The sequence below is a fragment of the Periplaneta americana genome, chromosome 1, assembly GCF_040183065.1.
Source record: "Periplaneta americana isolate PAMFEO1 chromosome 1, P.americana_PAMFEO1_priV1, whole genome shotgun sequence".
NCBI classification, from domain to species: domain Eukaryota; kingdom Metazoa; phylum Arthropoda; class Insecta; order Blattodea; family Blattidae; genus Periplaneta; species Periplaneta americana.
Window position 1 is genome coordinate 86,669,945 of NC_091117.1, and position 22,219 is coordinate 86,692,163.

The 22,219-nt window shown below is 36.0% G+C and overlaps 1 protein-coding gene across 1 annotated transcript in view; it reads right to left on the reverse strand.

The window, feature by feature from the left end:
• The window catches only part of LOC138697969 (phospholipase A1-like), a 37,153-nt gene that overhangs the window by 8,375 nt on the left and 6,559 nt on the right, over positions 1 to 22,219 (reverse strand). The window contains exons 3-7 of the mRNA XM_069823599.1: positions 19,826 to 19,988; positions 11,932 to 12,035; positions 9,264 to 9,391; positions 2,246 to 2,389; positions 1,784 to 1,879 (exon numbers count right to left, since the gene is read on the reverse strand). Of these exons, the coding sequence (XP_069679700.1) occupies positions 1,784 to 1,879; positions 2,246 to 2,389; positions 9,264 to 9,391; positions 11,932 to 12,035; positions 19,826 to 19,988 (635 nt within the window). The remainder of the gene's footprint in view (positions 1 to 1,783; positions 1,880 to 2,245; positions 2,390 to 9,263; positions 9,392 to 11,931; positions 12,036 to 19,825; positions 19,989 to 22,219) is intronic.

Sequence of the window (22,219 nt, forward strand, 5' to 3'; positions counted from 1 at the left end):
AAGCGCAGTCCAGTATCGCAGTTTCACATTCCGACTGCGCGACAACTATTGGCAGCGGGAAAACAAAAGTAACAACACCATTGTGTATTTTGTATTTTTAGCTACGTATTACATCCTATAAAATTCCATATACAGAAGGTGCCGAAAAAATGTATACACACTTTTACAGGAGATATCTATTTAATCTTATTTCAAAGTTGGACCGAAAAACAACAGTAATGTGTAGTATGATATCCTGTAAACACATGGGACTCACATACGTAATGCTAGCGTTGCTGTGCGACAGGTCAATCAACAACAACAAAATGGAGCCAAGATTATCGTTTGAACAGCGGAAAGCAATGTTGAAGTGGTATTGGAGAACCGAGAATGTTGTTGAAGTTCAACGGCAATGGAGACGTGAGTACAGAACAGAACCACCAACGCGATTAACAATTGCACGCATTCGTGACAAATTTGAGACTCATGGTACCGTATGCGATGTTTACAAGGGCAGATCTGGGAGACCTCGCACATCAACAAGCCCCGCGTCCTCGGCTATGGTTTTGGAACGTTTTGAGCACTTACCGCAGAAATCTACAAAGCAATGTGCACGTGAGACTGGGATTAGCAGAACCAGCGTACGTCGTATTATTAAAGCAGTAAAGTTAAAAGTTTTCATCCAAAGACTTTTCTATGCATTAAATGAAGATGATCCTGATCGGAGAATGCAGTCCTTTGAGTGGTTTCGGAACACGGTGCAAGAGGATGAGATCTTCGTAGGGAAAGTTGTTTGGTCCGATGAGGCACAATTTAAGTTGAACGGAACTGTTAACCGGCATAACTGTGTCTACTGGTATGCAAACAATCCACATGTTTTTGTGGAAAAGGCTGTTAATTTACCTGGAATTAATGTTTGGTGTAGGTTGTTATCTAGGGGTCTAATTGGACCATTCTTTTTTGATGAAACAGTAGACCTAATTGGCCAAGTGTACCTGAACATGTTACACACATCCGTTTTACCCGCCATTCGTACACTCTATGGAAATGAGGAACTGTACTTCCAACAGGATGGTGCACCACCACATTACCACCGAGATGTACGTGCGTACCTTGATGACAATCTTCCAGGGCACTGGATAGGACGAAGAGGTCCGATTGAGTTTCACCGCGTTCTCCGGATCTAACTCAGTTGCACTTTTATCTATGGGGGACTCTTAAGCATGTTGTATACCGTAGAAAACCACCTGCACTGGCAGCACTTCGGGAAGAAATTGAAACGGCATGTGTTGCAATCGCTGAGGACACTTTCGCAAACATTATTCAAACAGTAGTTCAACGTACTTAGAAGTGTGCCAACGCCCACGGTGGGCATTTTGAGCAACTGTTGTACTGTCCAAATTTCACGAGAGGATACCTACGAGGGGAGCACGGTCCTTGTGGGGTAAGAGGAGAGAGTAACCCACTAACTCGGCGTTCTTGAAGGAGCAGGTGGATGGGGTGATGTCATTGGCCGACTGGGACAAACAAGACTCAGTCAATGGCCGACCGGTTCTGTGTTGGGGGTAGGTTATAAGAGTGGGGGAAAAGCTCGCATTCCTTGCTCGGGTCTTCTCGTAAAATGCGGACAGTAATTGTAAAAGTCTAAGATGATTAGTGTTCATCATTTTCTCTTTGTGTGAATTCAGCTTTGTTATGTTAACATAGTATTTTCTTTGCGTTGCTTCTTTTTGGCACCCTCTGTATTATGAGCAGATTGTTTAAGGGATGAGAAAACGTTAAAATACGTACATGAAGTACTAACCTTTAACAGATTTGAAGCCACCAGTTTCAGTTGAGGGAGCTGTAATCTCACAACCAGGTTGTGCCCATCCGCCGTTCATGTAGAAATCAACGTCACCTGAATCGTAATTAATTTGTGTCATGATAACAAATAAACAGTACAATGGTTAGCACTTGCGGGCTTTTGGGCTATATCTGTTACCAAGATTTCTGTAACGTACAACATTAAGAGAGTGCATTATCTTAGCTTTCATAGTAAATAACTTTAGAAATAAATGTCATAGCTTGATTCGGAAGACAGGCTTATTTAGAAAAGTAAAAGATTAACACATTCTTCCTACAAAATTTAAATAAATAAGGTAAGCTCATATACATGATTTTCTATTACTGCTACTTTTTTCGTTTGCACTGCGATTTCCTATAGCCTAACTGAGCTATCTCTTTACTGAACTCCAAAAACATCCATTGGATATGACATTATTACCCAAGGCCCGAAAAATTCCGACTCCCAGCAGAGGGAAGGCGGGTTTGGCGTCCGTATGAACCACTTCGACGAACACAGCGTCCGCGGAATCCAGTCGGATGGTGGGATCCTCGGTGTCAAACAGGGGCTGGGCTGGATCGAGTCCTGAAGTCAAAAGGGCGTAGTTAATGCAGTATTACCATTATGCAGTGTGTTTCAGAAAGACTTTTCATAAATTTAAAGGGTACTAGAGGATGGTATCGAGAATATTTTGTGTTAGGAAACCCATGGTCGGTAAAGAAAAATGGCGGCTTTGCAGCCCTAGATATATGAGGTCATGTTATTGTTAATCACTTATATAATGTAATTGGTAGTCGTCACTTCAAATATTTATTGCAAAAGTGAAAGGTAATAAAGTTTCTCATACCTGAATTTAATCGCTCATTTTAAAATTCCTACTGATTAGCAATAACATGACCTCCTGCACAGCCATAATTGCTTCTTAAATTTATGAAAAATCATTCAGAAACACCATGTATTTTAAATTTCATCAAAATAATACTTCATCATAGTTTAGGTAAACGTAGTCCATCATACAAAATTTCATTTTTCCATTGCCCTTCTTTTCTAATTGTCAACAATAAATTAGCAATAGAAAATAAACAAGGAAAATCTCTATGTCTCGAATGATGTAGCAAAGTGAATTATCAATTGTATCTGTGAGGGAGGAATTGGTGGTGCTGAAATTTATGGATGATGTCCAGCACAGTTCAGATAAACTCCTTATCTCGTTCAGTAGTCTTCGAGTGGTGCAAATCATTAAGGGTGCCATGCATAGACATTTCGCTAGCCCGCGCTACGAGCATGCTAAACTAGCCCCGGCTATCGAGTGATTACTTGTACAGGATTCATATCATATCGCTAACACTAGTTTATGAATACGAAAAACGTTAGTTCGATTATCATCCACCGGAAGCCCGCGCTAAGAATGTCTATGAATATGGCCCTAAAACATTGCCAATTATAATTTAAAATGTGCATATGCACTTCTCGTCATTAATGTCAACTGTCGAAAAATTCAGAGCGCTGAAGAATTTATTCTGGATAACCGACGAATACATATCTGTCAATTGATCTATAAAATGAGTGTTAGAAGTGATAGCATCGAGCAAATTATTAATTGGCACCTAAATATTCAAATATATAGGCTATGAAAGGTGGGTGCCTAGAAATCTGACTAGAGAAAATAAAGGAAGACGAGTCGAACTTTATTCTCAATAACTCCAGTTCTAAAACCAACAGAGTCACGAGTTTATGGTTACAAAATATGTGACAACAAATGAGACTTCTGTATTTTCTACGACATAATTGATTCCTCGCCCTCATAAAAGAACGACAAGATGATAGCAGAAGAGCTACATTTACAAACAAACATTCTCATGGCGGGGGGGGGGGGTTAGATAAAAAAAGTTATTTCTTTTTTCCACCATGCTAATAATGTCAAAATAAATGCTTATACAAATTCTAATCACACGAACGCAATTACGAGCGCCGTCCAGAAATTACTTACTTACTCACTTACAAATGGCTTTTAAGGAACCCGTAGGGTCATTGCTGTCCTCACATAAGCCGCCATCGGTCCCTATCCTGAGCAAGATTAATCCAGTCTCTATCATCATATCCCACCTCCCCCAAATCCATTTTAATATTATCCTCCCATCTACGTCTCGGCTTCCCCAAAGATCTTCTTCCTTACGGTTTTCCAACTAACACTCTATATGCATTTCTGGATTCGCTCATACGTGTTACATGGCCTGCCCGTCTCAAACGTCTAGATTTAATGTCCCTAATTACGTCAGGTGAAGAATACAGTGCGTGCAGTTCTGTGTTGTGTAATTTTCTCCATTCTCCTGTAACTTCATCACCCTTAGCCCCAAATATTTTCCTAAGCACCTTATTCTCAAACAGCCTTAACCTATGTTCCTCTCTCAAAGTGACAGTCCAAGTTTCACAACCATAAAGAACCGGTAATATAACTGTTTTATAAATTCTAACTTTCAGATTTTTTGACAGCAGACTGGATGATAAAAGCTTCTCAACCGATTAATAACAGGCATTTCCCACATTTATTCTGTGTTTAATTTCCTCCCGAGTGTCATTTATATTTGTTACTGTTGCTCCCAGGTATTTGAATTTTTCCACCTCTTCAAAGGACAAATTTCCAATTTTTATATTTCCATTTCGTACATTATTCTCGTCACGAGACATACTCATATACATAGTCTTTTCGGGATTTGCTTCCAAACCTATCGCTTTACTTGCTTCAAGTAAAATTCCCGTGTTTTCCCTATTCGTTTGTGGATTTTCTCCCAACATATTCACGTCATCCGCATAGACAAGAAGCTGATGTAACCCGTTCAATTCCAAACCCTGTCTGTTATCCTGAACTTTCCTACTGACATATTCTAGAGCAAAGTTAAAAAGTAAAGGTGATAATGCATCTCCTTGCTTTAGCCCACAGTGAATTGGACAAGCATCAGACAGAAAGTGGCCTATACAGACTCTGCTGTAAGTTTCACTGAGACACACTTTAATTAATCGTACTAGTTTCTTGGGAATACTAAATTCAATAAGAATATTATATAAAACTTCTCTCTTAACCGAGTCATATGCCTTTTTGAAAACTATGAATAATTGATGTACTGTACTTTTATACTCCCATTTTTTCTCCAATATCTGTCGAATACAAAAATGTGATCAATAGTCGATCTATTATGCCTAAAACCGCACTGATGATCCCCAATAATTTCATCTACGTACGGAGTTAATCTTTTCGTAAGAATGTTGGACAAAATTTTCCCTGGAGCCGTTTATAGAAATAAAACACAATTTCATGAAAAGATTCATTGGAACAGATACAGCAATAGTTTAGCTATTTTTCACCATATTCCCCACCGAAATTGGGGCATTTGTCGTACCATGGGAGCAACTTTTGTGTCCCTATGTCGTGGGAAGTCTGCCTCCTGGTATCGGAATCAGTGTGTGACAGCCGTCTGCACCTCTCTGTTGATCCAGGGTATGAAAAATGTCTCATTTCCGGTGGGAAATACATTGAAAATAGCTCAATAATTACTGTATCTGTTCCAATAAACCTTTACATTAAATTGTGTTTTCTTTCTGTAAGCAGTCCCAGGGAAAGTTTATTCCTGGACGGCCCTCGTAATTGTGCTCAAGTGGCCTAAATTTGTATAAGCATTTTTTTGACATTATTAACATAGTGGAAAAAAAAAAAACTTTTTTTATCTGCCCCTCATGAGAACGTTTAATTTACTTATTAGTTGTCTACAATGAGCAAAAGTCCAATATACTGTTGAAATGTGTTGATATGTACGTAGAAAATGAACTTTATCAATAAATCATTTGTCTTTACTTCTTACCATTGGTATGGTTTGTTTTAACATTCAAGAATCTATATCTTCAAACTCATGGAAAATTTAACACGTGCTTATATGAACTTTGTTAGTCAGAATAGTCCATATTACAGTCCCCCTAAAATATTTATTATTTCTCCTGAAACATTCTTTATTTCTTGTGTTAAATTTATAAAATATAGATACTCCACATTGATAATGATTTTGGTATTGACTGAATTTGTTTATTATACAAAATAAAGTATCATCATCACCATCACCACTTCCACCACCATAATAATTTACAGTTTTATATGAAAAATAAAGAGCATGAGACTGAATATTATGCAGAAATCTATATTTATATTGAGAGTGGGTTTGTTTTCAAGGACAATGAATAAAATATTGGCCTAGTCGTCTAGTATTTGAGAGCGTATGACATTCAAACGAGTTACTCTTCTGGCACAATCGAATTATCTGATGAACAGGTACAGGTAACAGGTAACACGAACAAGATACATTCATTAGAATAAATGGTACAGCTGCTTCTATGCTAATCCTGCCAGTGAGTCTTAAACAGGCTTAGGATCCGGAACACTTTAGCAACCAATGTACGTACAACTTGACTATAGAGTTCCTTGAACATAGTAGACAGACATAGCTTACTGTGAATGTAAACAACGACGTCAATGTGATGCGTTATAGTCTACTGTTAATAGTACAATCTCGTGACGGTGGAAAATGAAGTAGGCTACATATCTCATAAGTTTTCATGTCCCTCGGCGACGTTGAAGGCGTTAGCGTTGCAATGAACAACCATGTACTGTACATACTTGCAACGGGCAGGGCATAATTGCGCCCCACGGTCAGATAAAATGCAGCAGATAAAAAAGGGTCCCTGTTTTGTGGGCATAGTTGCGCCCCGTTCCCTTCAGGTAGAGAAAAGGGCATGGTATAGTTGCGCCCCGAAGGAATCAGGTAGCAGAAGGGACATGGCATAGTTGCGCCCCGATAAAATAGGTAGATTAAAAGACATTACGGAAACTCGAGCCTCGTAATCAACCAACCTTATTGATTTCTTATTCGATTTAATATTTATTATCGATACCGTAAAAATGAACACCATGAAGTTGGCAGTACTTTATTAACTGTTTTTCTACTGTTTATGCAGTGATTATCAATAGCCTACCGTTAAAATGAACACCATAAAGTTGGCAGTATTTTATTAACCGACATATTCAAATGAGTGAGCCGTTGGCATTTTATTAGTGATTTTCACACCGTGTGTGGAGTATAGTGAGAATAATTTAAAATGAATGTTAAGTTTAGTGAAAAGGGTAAAGAGTTAATAATTCACAATGGTTCTAAGTTTCAATATTCGAAACCCTGTACCGCAAGTTAAGATATCGATGTACAAACAAAAAATGCAGTTCATTATTGTGTGATCTATGAAAAAGTGTTATTTTAAATAGCAAAATTGATCATATGCTAGGCCTTCCTGATTTCAATGCAGTTATCACTGTAATATTTTTAAGTAATTTGTTTATATTATGACAATCACTTTCGTGTGTACTATGCCCATCGGGGCGCAACTATGCCACGTCCCTTCTGCTACCTGATTTCTTCGGGGCGCAACTATGCCATGTCCCTTCTGCTACCTGATTTCTTCGGGGCGCAATTATGCCATGCCTAGGCCTCTCAATTGACCGCGGGGCGCAACTATGCCATACCGCTTGCAACTAGTTCGAAAAACCTGTTCATTGAATTGAAAATGCACTGTGATGGCCTGAGTTCGTTTCGTAGGGAGAGACGGAAGAATACTGTACCTCTGATCACGAACCGGATTGTGCACTAACGTACGGGTAAACAAAACTCAACCCGCCACCTCACTCCATCTATACTCCGTTGCACTGTAACTTCATTCTTAAGTTGACTGGGATCCTAAGCCTGGTCATAAGTTATGTAAAGATGTTTCTGTTACATACGAATATATCTACGTATGTGTGCCTGATAATCTTTACACACTTTTCCGCCACCCGGACTGTCATTCTGTACAGTGAACGTAACCATAGCGATAGTACTGCTGTTATCAGTGATAATCACGTCCCACTTTTCCCACACTTGGAAGTGGCAATCAACTAGTACAAATAGTAGTTGGTTGATGTGATTATTATTATTATTTTTTTTATTTTTTTTCATATTTTGTGATTAAAAAAACTGTCTGGTAAAAACATTTTCTCATTTCAAGACCGTCCAGGAAACTGGTAAACTCTTACATTATTTTAAGATATAGGAAGGAACTTGAAAGAAACTGATTTGACAAATTGAAACCTTGTGATAACTTGATTCGATATGTCATTTTTCCTTCAAACATCCTTCCTTCTCATCGATTACTGTTTATTTTACACTTGCCACTCAGTGAAACTTTTGTTTCACTGGATGTCCTTCACTGGATGGATAAAAGTATGCATATTCGGAAGGTTCCTATAAACGAGAATGGAAAGACTCACAGCTGTTGGTGGTTCTGTTAGTTGTGGTTGTGAAACGTGCCCAAAGAGATGGTAAAAATAGCATATCTGGTGCTATGTATTTCTCAAAGACGTAATCATGGCGTATTATGAACAAAAGCAACTATTAACTTTCAAATATTTCACAGAACAATAACAGCATAATAAATCAAAGGCAGGTGGATGTGAACCTATTATATTAATTCACAGAGGTAATAGATCAAGTCAATGCGAACAAGTTTTGTAAAAAAAATCGTTGCTACGTCCAATAGCTTTGAGAATACGAAATGTAACGTGTTGCAACACTGCAAAAAGCAGCAGTGCTCCTTGGTCATTGCTCCGCAGTGGGAGAAAATGTAACTCAATCATCCACTCCGCAAGACTTGCGCGAGAAGAATGTAAACAAAAACGTCTCATCAGATACGTTTCCTAAAAATTACTGCACATAGGCAACACTTAACACAATACTTAACATTACTGTAAACTTAATTTCTTTTCAAAATTAATTAATTTGTAATTTTTTCAAAGACAATAACAAATGGAGATTGAGTTACATCAAATGCAAAGTTTTATTTAATGGAGATAGTTGTGTTTAATAAAAATGTACATTCTTTACTATTTTCTAATTACGTAAAAAGCAAATAAATCAACAGATAGTCTACTGCGAATGTTAAATAGCCTACGTTGCATGATATTAAATTTAGAGGTTATAGCATACTAAAGAATATTAAAAACCAAACAATTTGAGTAAATATTTCTTGGAATGCTTTATATTTAGTAATTTGATCGAAATGTATCTGATGAGACGTTTTTGTTTACATTCTCCTCTCGCGAGTCTTGCGGAGTGGATGATTGGAGTTACACTCACCCCCACTACGGAACAATGACCTCAAAGTGCACTGCTAATCTTTTTAGAGTTACAACGCGTTACATTTCGTATTCTAAAACAGGTATCACTGGGATTCAATTCACCTATACATTTGTAATTCCAGGGATTCAATTTACCTATATGGGGGTAAGCAAACAACTACTTGGGAATCAGATTACCTAGTCTCGAAAAGACGTTAAGGTCACCACATATTTTACAATTTATAGTAGACAAGAAAATCTTGCGAATTATACCTGTTACTCTACCGATGTCTGGAGTTTTCTTCGCCATGAATCCAGCTACGTGGGCTCCAAGACTATGGCCTATTACATGGAACCTGGCTGGTGAAGCACCCAGCTTGTCGATCAGATATTGACCGAGTCTGAAATACAATGATAACACTGAGATTGTCATATATTCAACAATGTGTATGTCCCTGTTTGAATGTTTTTCCAGAAATAAAATATTTTGGAATAATTGAATACTTCGAGGGTAACAAATAATAACCCACATAAACAAACTGTGTACATCTTAATTTTTACTGCAAACACAAGAGGAATGTCATATTTTTCAAGCAGCATAATCCAATCTTTAACACATTTACGTAATTATTTAACAAAATCAAAGTTAATGTGACTTATAGGCTGTTAACAACCGGAAAACTGTCAATCTAAATTTTGAGGGTTATCACTATTTACCCCCGAGGTATTCAATTATTGAGCAATGGGATAAACACACTAACTGTTTGTGTAACAGATTACGAAAATGTTTTCAAATGATTTTTTTTTTTTTTTGATGGCGGGTACTTAGCTGTTCGTTATTCACCCATATGAAACCAGTTGTGTAGGACAATTTAAAGACAGAGTTGCTGCCCGGGAGCGCCATTGGAGGCTGCTCTACGCTAAATCCGCGACGAAATTAAATTCTAGACATTTTGGGATGCCACAGGAAAACCAGAGCTCCCGGAGAAAACCCCTATGTTACCCGGAAAACGGACTTGCCCAACACAAGTTATAAATCGGGGGTGCGCCGAGGATCGAACCCGGGTCCGCAGAATTATAAGTCCAGCTCTCTAGCCACTAGAACACCGAGCGTATGAACGTATTACATTCTGTTTACTTAGCTGTGCTTATAATTTGTAATAATTCAATGTGGCATAGTTGGTTGGGAAGGCATTTCGTTGTGTAATCTCACTCTACTATTTTTACTTCAAAACGTGTTATTAAGATTTTCTTAATGAAACGTTTGGATTATCCTTCTAAACTCTTTTCGGGTTTTGATTTATTAGAACTTATAAATTTAATTTATTGATTTAAACTTCACCAACAGAAGCAAGCTTTCAATTATAGGTGACTTTCATTGATACCATTTATATTATACAAAATACGTTATAGTGTAAAAACAAAACAAGCAACAGAAACGAAAGAAAGAAAGAAAGCAATTATGTAGAAATATGTAGCCTATTTTCTATCACAAAGATCAACTTAATTATAAGCCTCGTCCTTATCCTTACAACACAACACGAAATGCCTCATCCCTTTACAAGAAACAATGTACTCGTATTATACATTTGGGTCAAATCACAGTTTTTGTTGTGGAGAAAGACTGTATAATATATATTACAAAGATTACTTCGTTGTTTATCCTGCACTTTCTTTATTATTTTTATTCTTTACTAAATTATAATTAGTAATTAATAAGAGATTCTAAATTTTGTCTTCACTACATATTTTTTTAAACAAAATCATCGATTTTTGTAGCCTTTGTAAATGTTTGCATCTATTGAACTAACTCTCGAACACGACAAATGCACTGTATTTTAATATGTGCATTTTTATTAGAATAAACTATTATTATTATTATTATTATTATTATTATTAATCGTAATCACAAAATTTACAGTGAAAGTGTTTAAAAGATTTGGACTCAAACTTAGTATGCTGCAAGATATTGGTCGTCAAATTATATGTGATTCGTTGCTTATTCTGCATAATCATTTGTATAGCCCGACTTAAATGGAAAATAAAATATAGCCTATGTTTATATGAGGATAGCTGCCATATCCATATACAAGTACATGTTAATTATTCTTAGAGTATTCTAATGATTATTCTTTATAATGGACTAAATAGTAGGCTGAATCATTTTGGTAACCCTTTACTGGCAGCAATTCTCAAATTGGATTTTCTCTCTATTAAGTTATTTCACTTCTTTTGAGACCGTTTATCTGCTCATACGTATGAAAATAAAGTAAAAGTATCCCCATCCGCCGTTGTGAAGTAACGGTTAGCGCGTCTGGCCGTGAAACGAGCGGGTCGGTTTCAATTTTGGTTGGGACAAATTACCTGGTTGGAATTTTTTCGGGGTTTTCCCTTAACCAATTGAAGCAGAATTGCTGAGTAACTTTCGGCGTTGGACTTCGGACTCATTTCGCCATCATTGATTCACATATAATCATCGTCATCATCATCATCCATACAATAGCCCAGGTTAAATTCATGGTGCGGCGTGCTGTACTTGTACAAGGGCGCGACCGTTCGGCTACCCAATCATTCACAGAATAGGAGCAATAAGCGATAGGTGTTTGACACGTATTGGTTAGAAGATGTACAAGGTTAGATATATAATTGAAAGTAAGGTTATAAGACAGCAAATGGAAATATACACACTTAACGACAAAATTAATCAACACAGACAAGAATTGTTGTGAATGGATAACGAAAGTCAAACGAAGAACAACACGGTATAATTAAATAGGAAAGAGAAATGTGGGTGAACACTTTCAGGCACTTCGAATTTTACATCACTTTATATGCCAATTCTGCTTGATGGAAGTAAACCAATCCCTAATAGTTCAGAGATAGTTCTTAATTTTTTAATACTTCCTTTTCTCCTCTTTCGCGACAATGAGTGTGATCTCACCTGGTCATTTCGGCGCCAACGACTCTAGTGTTGGATGCGGCTTGTGCGTAGTTCTGCGAAATGGAACCCGGGGCCCAGTCCACCAGGAACACGTTAGCATCCACCTAATACGACGAGACCATAGTTAACATATTTATTTACGAATAACACATGTTCAGTAATTAAATTCTGTAGCACAAGTACTAAAATTAAGGTACAAAATAAAAGTTTTTAAACATAAATTAATACATAGCCACAGTTCAATATAAAATCGAAACATATCGATTTTCGGATAAAATGACTCAGAACGATACTTAAATGGCCTGTCCATCATGATCACCTTTCTTACTATTCCTCATCTTCAACACAATTCTATTTATTTCGTCTGATCTGAGCTTCATTGTCCCGGCTACTGAGACGACGTTTGATCTTCTTAATGCTAACTTCCAGGTTTTAATTAAATATTATTTTGACTAATTTACTTTGTTCAGCATAGCGCTATCAGTCCGGAAATGCTTTTGAAGTCTATCAGTAATAAGAATTTCTCCTGACGTACTACAAGTATTGCTCAGAATAGGCTACATCATAGTGAGGCTATCACTTTCCTACTTCTAAGTTTGCAGATAGCTTTCGTTGCATTATCATTCCCTAAATGCAAGGTATGCAAAAGTAGTGTCCAATAAAAGAAAAGTTAATAAATGAATATTTAAATGTAAAGGATGTATCATAATATGTGGACCTACATCAACAGCAGATATAGGGACATCATTTTATTTTTACTAACATTTCTAATATTAACCTGGCTATACCTTTGGAACTGTAAACACCATTTGCTACCCCTCTCCACGACTGGAGTTCGATGATAGTAGCGTAAAATACAAACAAACCATTTTACTAGGTACAGGAGGGAAGAAAAGTAGTTCATCCATTTACGTAAACTAGAAAATATCGCGATTTGAATTTGATAATTTTAATTAGGTTTTCTTTAATTAAAACACATTACTGTATTAATCCCAAGGACAAAGTGATACATATCCTAATATGTTAATTTAGTGCGAATTAAACGTAAACCAATGAGTAGGAACTGAAATCACCTGTATGACAAAACCTAAATATTCTAATGTGATAACTAACGTGCAGAACAGACTAACAGCAATGAGTACAATCCTAAATGACAAAAGTGTTGAATATCTTAGTTATAATTAAGAAATAAAGTGTTAATATTTAGTCATAATTGTCTATGAGTAGTACACAACTCCGCCCACGTGGACTAGCTCGACACGTGAGCAAAACGGAGCCAGAGCTTTCCCTCTTGACAGGAGGCCTTAGCCCTTCTAAGGGACACTAATAGGCTATTTCATTCATTCATTCATTGTATTAACAATAAGTGTTTTTACTCATGAACTGAGCTATCCATTCAGACGCATTCATTATGCAGTGTATATTATATTGTCTACAGCACATTAGCATACAATATAGAGAATGAAATTAAATTGAAAAAAAAAATCATAATATGGATATTTAAACACAATTTTGAAAATGATGGCCGTTCATTTCGATACAGGCTTCAGTTCTTTTTTGGATATTATCGCACTACAGACTATTGTACCTAATTCCAATTACCAGTTTCGTCCTTCGTACTAGTAACTCATGTTGAAATAATTCTGTACCTGCTCTATAAAAGATTACCTTACGTACTGTAAATTCAATCTTCACTTCTGCCCGATCTGAAAAGATAAAATTACTCAGACATGCTATCTACTGTCCGTCCAAGTAGTTTTGTCGCGGTGTCGTATAAAGGAGGAAAATTACGTGGCAATTAATTAACGAGGTTCTTTTATTTAAGTTATTTTAAACAGTTATATAATATTACGTAGACGTCCAATTCCTAGCAGAAATTAATGTTTTCAGAAAAGAGCTAAGACAGCCTAGCCACTAGCCTTTACAGAGGGGCAAGCAGAAGCGGGTGGGGGAAACCGGGATGTGACATAGACAAACGGACGACGGTACCTGTGCGAGAATATGATTCAATATTGAAAGGTCTTTCGTCATTGGAAAACGCGAACATATTTCTGGAACGTACTATACTCACTATTTCAGTACTGTTTGTGTTTACTACGACAGTAAGGCGACTTTGTATATGCGGCCTTGGCTCTGTGTGGAGAACGGTTGGAAGATTACTAGTAGAGGGAGTGGGAGTGAAGTACATTCAAAGACTCAGGTACAATAAAAATTGAAGTGAAAATAATATGATATTCCTGTAGGAGATAGAAAAAGAAGAAACTCTATAGGAACATGCGTCCCATTACATCGCGTTTCCGAGTTATCGTTCCAGTTCTATTTCAGTAATGGTAGAGATATTTAGAATTTCGCACTCTTTCAAACGTGCGAGGTGTCTTTCGGATTCGTTGGCAGCCATCTTATATCTGCTGACGAAGTATATCAATGGTGGGAATTGGTTCTGATTCCTTTACAAATGGCCCCAATAATAAAAATCCATTGGATTTAAGTCTGGGGAACGCAGAGGCCATATGTTAAGAAATGGTATATTCGGCGAGTCCATGGATCAAATACATGTCTGCCATTTTCTACTTGAATAATTCATCTTGTCGTGTCTGGTGCGCAATACAGTACCAACTGCTCTTGTTGAGCGTACAATCTGGTATGACATACATTATACCTAGTCAACAGTTCACGTGATAAGGGTTATGGTGTGTTGGATGTGCACAGACAGCAGTGAACTTCTAACAGTGCCCGCTTGCGTGCTCCGCCTTACAGCAAACCTCGTCTCCCCGCCACTTGCCAACATCCAGTAGTACAATCATCTGACGATAATTCGGAAATGAGGTACAATGGGACGTTTATTCTTACAGAGTTTTCTCTTTGTTTTGATGTCTCCCATCCGCTGGTGACGTGGATTTATTTTTTATTTTACGACGCTGTATCAACATCTAGATTATTTAGCGTCTGAATGATATGAAGATGATAATGCCGGTGAAATGAGTCCGGCGTCCAGCACCGAAAGTTACCCAGCATTTGCTCGTATTGGGTTGAGGGAAAACCCCAGAAAAAACCTCAACCAGGTAATTTGCCCCTACCGGGATTCGAACCCGGGCCACCTGGTTTCGCGGCCAGACGCGCTGACCGTTACTCCACAGGTGTGGACTGGTGACGTGGATCCCACATATTACGCTACACTGTGTATATTCAAAAATAGTGAAAAATTGAACTTAAAGACAGATATAGAAATTTCTATTACAACAATAACATTGTAGAGGATGAACAAATTCAGTTGTAAAACGACATTGCAAATAATGGCAAAAATTCAACAAAAATTGATTGTATTTTATGACTTACCTACTATACTTACAAATAAATTTTAGAGAAGCCGGAGGTTCATTGCCCCCCTCACATAGGTCCGCCATCGATCCTTATCCTGAGCAATATCAATCCAGTCCCTAGCATCATATCCCACCTCTCTCAAATACATTTTAATGTTATTCTTCCATCTACATCTCGGCCTCAACAAAGGTCTTTTTCCACAGGTCACTCAACAAATACTCTATTAAGCATGCACTGCTCATCTCAAAAGTCTGGATTTAATGTTCCTAATTATCATCATCATCTTCCTAACAAGTATTAGGCCAAGTGGCCTGTTACGGTCTCAAACTAGAAGTTTCAGTCCATCTCTTCTTTGGACGGCCTAGAGAGTTCCTAATTATGTCAGGTGAAAAATACAAACGTGAAGTTCTGCGTTGTGTAACTTTCTCTATTCTCTTGTAACTTCATCCCTCTTAGCCCAAATATTTTCCTAATAACCTTATTCTCGAACACCCTTAACCTCTATCCCTCTCTCAAAGTGAGAATTCAAGTTTCATAACCATACAAAACAACCGGTAATATAATTATTTTATAAATTCTAACTTTCAGTTTTTTGAAAGCAGACTAGATGACAAAAACTTCTCAACCGAATAATAACAGGCATTTCCCATATTTATTCTGCATTTAATTTATTTAATTTCGTATCGAGTGTCATTTAGATTTGTGACTGTTGCGCCAATGCACTTGAATTTTTCTACTTTTTCAAAGGATAAATTTCTAATTTTTATATTTCCATTTCGTACTATGTTCTGCTCACGAGACATAATCATATACTTTGTCTTTTCGGAATCTATCTTCTTATTCTCTTCAAGTAAAATTCTCATCCCTAATAGTTTGTGGATTTCCTCCTAACATATTCACGTTATACGCATAAACAAGCAGCTGATGTAACTCGTTCAATTCCAAACCCTCTGTTATTTAATAAAATGAAATGACGAAATGAAATGATTAGCCTAAAAATGTCCCGTTGAGGGCAAAAGCCTCCTCCTATAGAGCTCTATTTGTCTCACGCGGTGAACTACGCCTCATAAGAGATGTTTCCATGCTTGGAATTGTTTACTTGTTTCACATTCTTCACTGTTTTAATATTGTTCGCGTAACTTGTTTCTGTCGCACTGGTTTTAGTCACTATTTTCTTGTCTTCTTAGGTTTTTCCAGTCTACACTTTTGGACCAATCCATACATATTCACTTTTTTGCCGTCTATGAAAATATGCAAGTGCTGCAAGTACGTCTATACTCAACACAATATATGGTGAGATATCAAAGATCAAAGATGACCGACACTTAAATGTTACGAATCTTGATCCTAAAACACCAATGTTAATGAGTATTCATGGCTTAGAACATTTAACTTCACATACAACTCGCTATACAAGCTGGAAGGAAACCTAGCCTATTACATTAACTCACAGAGGTACTAGATCAAGTCAATGCTAACAACTTTTGTCAAACAAGTTTTTTTGAAACGTGCAATAGTTTTGAGAATGCAAAATGTACTGTGGTGGAACGCTGTAAAGAATACTTGAGGTGTCATCGCTCCGCACAGAATGAGTGTAACTGCAATCATTCACTCTACAAGATTTGCGAGAGGAGAATGTAAACAAAAACGTCTTATCAGAAACGTTTCGATCAAATTACTGTAGATGAAAACATATTCAATGAATTCATTATGCAAACCGTTTGGTTTTTTTTTAGTACGCTGTAATCTTTTTAAGTCTAAATTTAATGCCATGAAATTTGTTTAACATTTACAATATCTGTTGATTTCTTTGCATTTTACGTAATTACAAAATAGTAAAGAATGTAGACCACATTCTTACAAAACAAAATTATTTCCATTAAAGATTCCTTTACATTTGATTTAAACTCAAAATAGCATTGTTACCAATACACATTCTGTAACTCAATTTTCTTTTAAGTTATTATCTTTGAAAGCATTAAAAATCAATATAAATGATGTGTTAGAGCCTATGTGTTATAAATGTATAGTAATTTGATCGAAACGTATCTAATGAGACGTTTTTGATTACATTCTTTGCAGAGTAGTTACACTCACCCCCACGCGGAACAATGACCTCAAGGGGCACTGGTACTCTTTGCAGTGTTGCAACACTTAACATTTGATATTCTCAAAACTATTGGACGTATCCAAAAACCTATTTGAGAAAACTTGTTCGCATTTACTTCATTTATTACCTGTGTGAATTAATGCAATAGATTCCCTTCCACTTTGTATAAATGAATAATATTTATATTTTCGCAATATATTAAGTTATGTTACAATCGCGATATAAAACATAAGCCTCCATACAACATTGTGAATTTCAGTTAGACTTTATACTTTTATCAATAATTTGAAAATGATCAATCTTAATGGCTTAACACGAAGGGAATATACAAACAAGTTACATTATAACTGTTTTAAATTATATTTACGTAATATTTATATGTCTTTTGTTACAAGTGCAAACGTTTTCACCTTCTTGGGACAATGACAATATTGAGTATCAAAATCAAAAGTTGAAAATAAAATTAAATATGTGATTACAATATGTGTTATATAATTACATTTATGGAGAAGATGGAATGTGTTTCATGCTAAACATATCTGCATAATACTCGTAGAAACAAACACTATATTATTTGTGAGAACTTATGTTCTACAGTTGTAAATGAGAACGTCAATGAAGGAATATTAAAACCATTGAATATAACACTTAATGCAGGTCAACGTATTGACGAACTATCTAAAAAGGCTATTGGTTGTTATTTTATTACACAATATGAAAAAGATGGAAAGTACTTCTATTGGAATATCTTTTTTAAACCTTGTATTATGTGTAAGAACCTTGTGTTCTACAACTATGAATAAAATGTCAGTATATAAATATTAAAACATTGAAAAAATGCCTAGAATAGCTATTGGATATCATCTTATATACCCATACATAATGTGAAGCAGATAGAAATGTAGGCCTACTTTTTGTTGGAGTGTCTACTTTAAACATTGTATTGTGTGCAATGAACCTTGTGTTCTATAATTATGCATAAAACAGCAGTGCATAGGCCTATAATATTAAAACATGGTGTTAAAACTTGATTTAAATATTAAAGTGAATAACAAAATGCTGTTGAATGTTATTTATACACACGACGCGAATGTATCGTATAGTTAAATGTAGAGTCCACTCTTTTGACTAAGTCAAATGTTACATTCGATGAGAAGATGGGCTCTTTTTGTGGTATAGTAATCTCATAACTCAAATTTAGAGATTTGTAACAGATATTATGTATTGTAGTAAATGAAATGGCTACATTTTGAATTCGGTTATGTTTTAGCTATACTTACATATTAACGAACGGGACTATGATGTGTAGATGTTTGCTCGCGTGTGTATGTACAACAGACTAAATATTACGTGCTGCACTCTACTCTCGCGTTTGCGTATTGATATTAATTGTGTTGAGATGAGGAACTATGTTTTAAGTGGGTCAGAGTGTGTATAAAGGATTATTATTATTATTATTATTATTATTATTATTATTATTATTATTATTATTATTGATCAGGTTCTCATTTATTATTGCATCATATTGTAAATACTGTTTTGTTATGTACAATTCTTCGGAACTATTTATTATTTTATTATTGTGGCATGATTTTATGATTTTAAAGGTGTCAGTGCTATGTCCCAATTCATGACCTGTTTCTATTAAATAATAAAAGACATGTTAATGTTACGTAAATATATTTTGAAACAATTATAATGTAACTTGTCTATATATTTACTTCGTGTTAAGCCATTAATATTGATCATTTTCAAATTATTAATAAAAGTATATAGCAATTGGCTTGTCTGAACATCAACATGAATTGTACAATTTTCAGTTAGACTTGCTTGTCTCGCCTCATAAATAGCCTATCTCAAATTGTGCCAACTTAACAGTTACAAAATGACTAACTATCGTGATATCTGTAACATGCGTGTATTAAAGGAAGTATTGTCAGTAGTGAAATGGACCTAACAGCTATAAAAAAAATTTAAATTATGATTTATTTAATGACGCTCGCAACTGCTGAGGTGATACTCGTATCAGCGTCGCCGGCGGTGTGCCGGAATTTTGTCCCCAAGGAATTCTTTTACATGCCAGTGAATCTACTGACATGAGCCTGTAGCATTTAAGCACACTTAAATGCCATCGATCTGGGCCGGGATCGAACCCGTAACCTCGAGCACAGAAGGCCAGCGCTAAACCAACTGTGCTACCCAGGCCGACTCTAACAGCTATAAAATTACAGATTTAAGCAGGTGATCAAGTAATGGGGCAGAAATGTTGAAGTTGCAGTTTAGTTCCTCACGATACGTTGTACCAACTAGGCTATAATTATCGTTCTTCCTGCATTTGTAGAACCTTTCTCTCCAATACCCCAGATGAGTATTCCCCATTTATTCACGACACTCATTCTTCGACAAACTCTAATCTCTTCGCTACAGTTACCCGACATGTAAGTGTATTGTAAGTGTACTTACTGTTTGCAACATGGCGTTCTTCATGTCTCTCAACCATGCTGCAGTGGCTGAAGACTGGTAGCCATGCACTATGAAAACTGTGGTTCTCTTCTCATCGAAACCGGAGCCAGTCATATCTATATCCGGCCATGTTACCACGACGTAAGGTTGACGTACGTTGCTTCTATACCATGTAATAGTAATTTAATAATCATTTATTACAGAACATTACAAGCTAAGAAAACTTTTGGCTACTGAGTTCACATAATCGAAAATTATAAATTTATGATCGCCCGGAACATAAATGTAATACATGATTTATCACGGTATATCAGTCGTCCCAAAAGAAAAAAGAACCTAAATCCACAAAAATGCGAAAATGAATTATCACGGGAAAAAAATGCCATTTTTGATATACACATCCTTTACATTCAAGGGGTCTATGTTCTACTAAATTTAACGATGGTGTGAGTTTGCCAGTCAAAGAGATGTCAAAGGACTTCGGGTCTTTCTCTCCGTTTTGTAATTTGGCATTCCACTTTGAGCACTATTATTGCGTAGAAGAGAATGATGTAAATCATACTACGGCTTTTTCTATTTGTTTTTCAGGTGTTTATTGCGTATTTTAATGCCTTTTAACTGGTTAATTTATTATTCAGTATACAACTCCTTTAATGAAAACAGAGAGAAAAGTACTAACAAAGAACGCTCACCAAGTGATAATGGATTTTCACAACGATTGTTCACCCATACGTTCCATTTGAAATAAAAAAATTCCCTGTAAGTTTCTACATCAGGAGATGGCCTAGCTTTCGAGATAGGCCTATGATTTTTCAAAATAATCGCTTGGCACTCATATGTACTTATACCTCCATTGTCATCGTGAAGAAAATGTTCAAGATTCCAAATGTTTATGCATTATCCTCAGAATAAGAAAGGCTTATGAAAACTCACCTCTTCAAGTGGTTTCAAGAAATATACTATCTAGCTGTCAGTGATCACAGCATTCTTTGGGCCATTTACTGAGATAGACAAACTATAGAAAGAATAACTCCAGAAGATAAAATGGTGGAAGTGTTGACATTCCAAAGCACACAGCTCCGATTGTTCATCCTCTTGACGTTTATAGCTTTAAGCCTTGGAAAAATTTCACTCGGTAGTTCTCTGATAGTGTTTTGTTACTTGGCACGAATATTATCTATACTAATAATAAATCTGTAGCCGAAATTTTTCTGGTAATTTTCGATTTTCCAAAAATAATTGGTCCTAACATATATAATTAATCACCCTGAAACCGAAAATCGCTTCTTTGAAATTTTTGTTTGTATGTCTGTCTGTCTGTCTGTCTGTATGTTTGTTACCTTTTCACGCGATAATGGCTGAACGGATTTCGATGAAAATTGGAATATAAATTAAGTTCTTTGTAACTTAGATTTTAGGCTATATGGCATTCAAAATACATTATTTAAAAGGAGGGTTATAAGGGGGCCTGAATTAAATAAATCGAAATATATCGCGTATTATTGATTTTTGTGAAAAATGTTACATAACAAAAGTTTCTTTAAACATCATTTGCGATAAGTTTTATTCTTTGAAAAATTTTGATAGGACTGATATTTAATGAGATAAATGAGTTTTAAAATTAAAATAACTGTCATCTAAGGCCGTGTAACGAAATAAAAAACAAATGACTTCGTCTATAAGGGGCCTTGGACAGCAACAATCAAAAGCTATGAAAGATAGCCTACAGTGAAGTTTCTGTGTTTGTATGAAGTAATATCGGAAGCTAAATTAACCGATTTGTATAATTAATTATTATTTCACTATTGGAAAGTGTAGTTTCTCTAGATGGACATAATGCTATAATGTTATTACAGTAACTTCTGAGTGAATTGAGGACAGGTAAGATTAAAATAGCTTCTTATGCACAGAAAACTTGATAGGCATTCGTTTCCTGTACTTCCTAAAATAATTTTTATGACCAAATGAGTGGTCTCTGGATCAAAATGATTGCATTTTAATTTTTTAATACAATATAAATTAAGTAACATAATAAACGATTTATCCTTCTATCAAACACGAATGTTCCCTGGATCAAATTTCCTATTTTAATTATGTAATTACTAGCCTACATATTTATTTCTAACTGGTGCAGCGGAGCGCACGGGTACGGCTAGTATTGCATAAGAGGGATAATGTGATAAAATTGCAGTTCTTAACACATAATCAGTTTACATCTCCTAGATGTATTTAAATATGGCTGGCATAAAGCCAGGTACTTTGACAACTAAACTGATAAATTTGTCACTCCTGTAGAATTATGTTTTCACGTTGGTTTAGGCCTATAGAACTGCTCTAAAGCTGACTATTGTTGTTTAGTCAGTTGTCCGAAGACAGGTGATACTAATAACTATG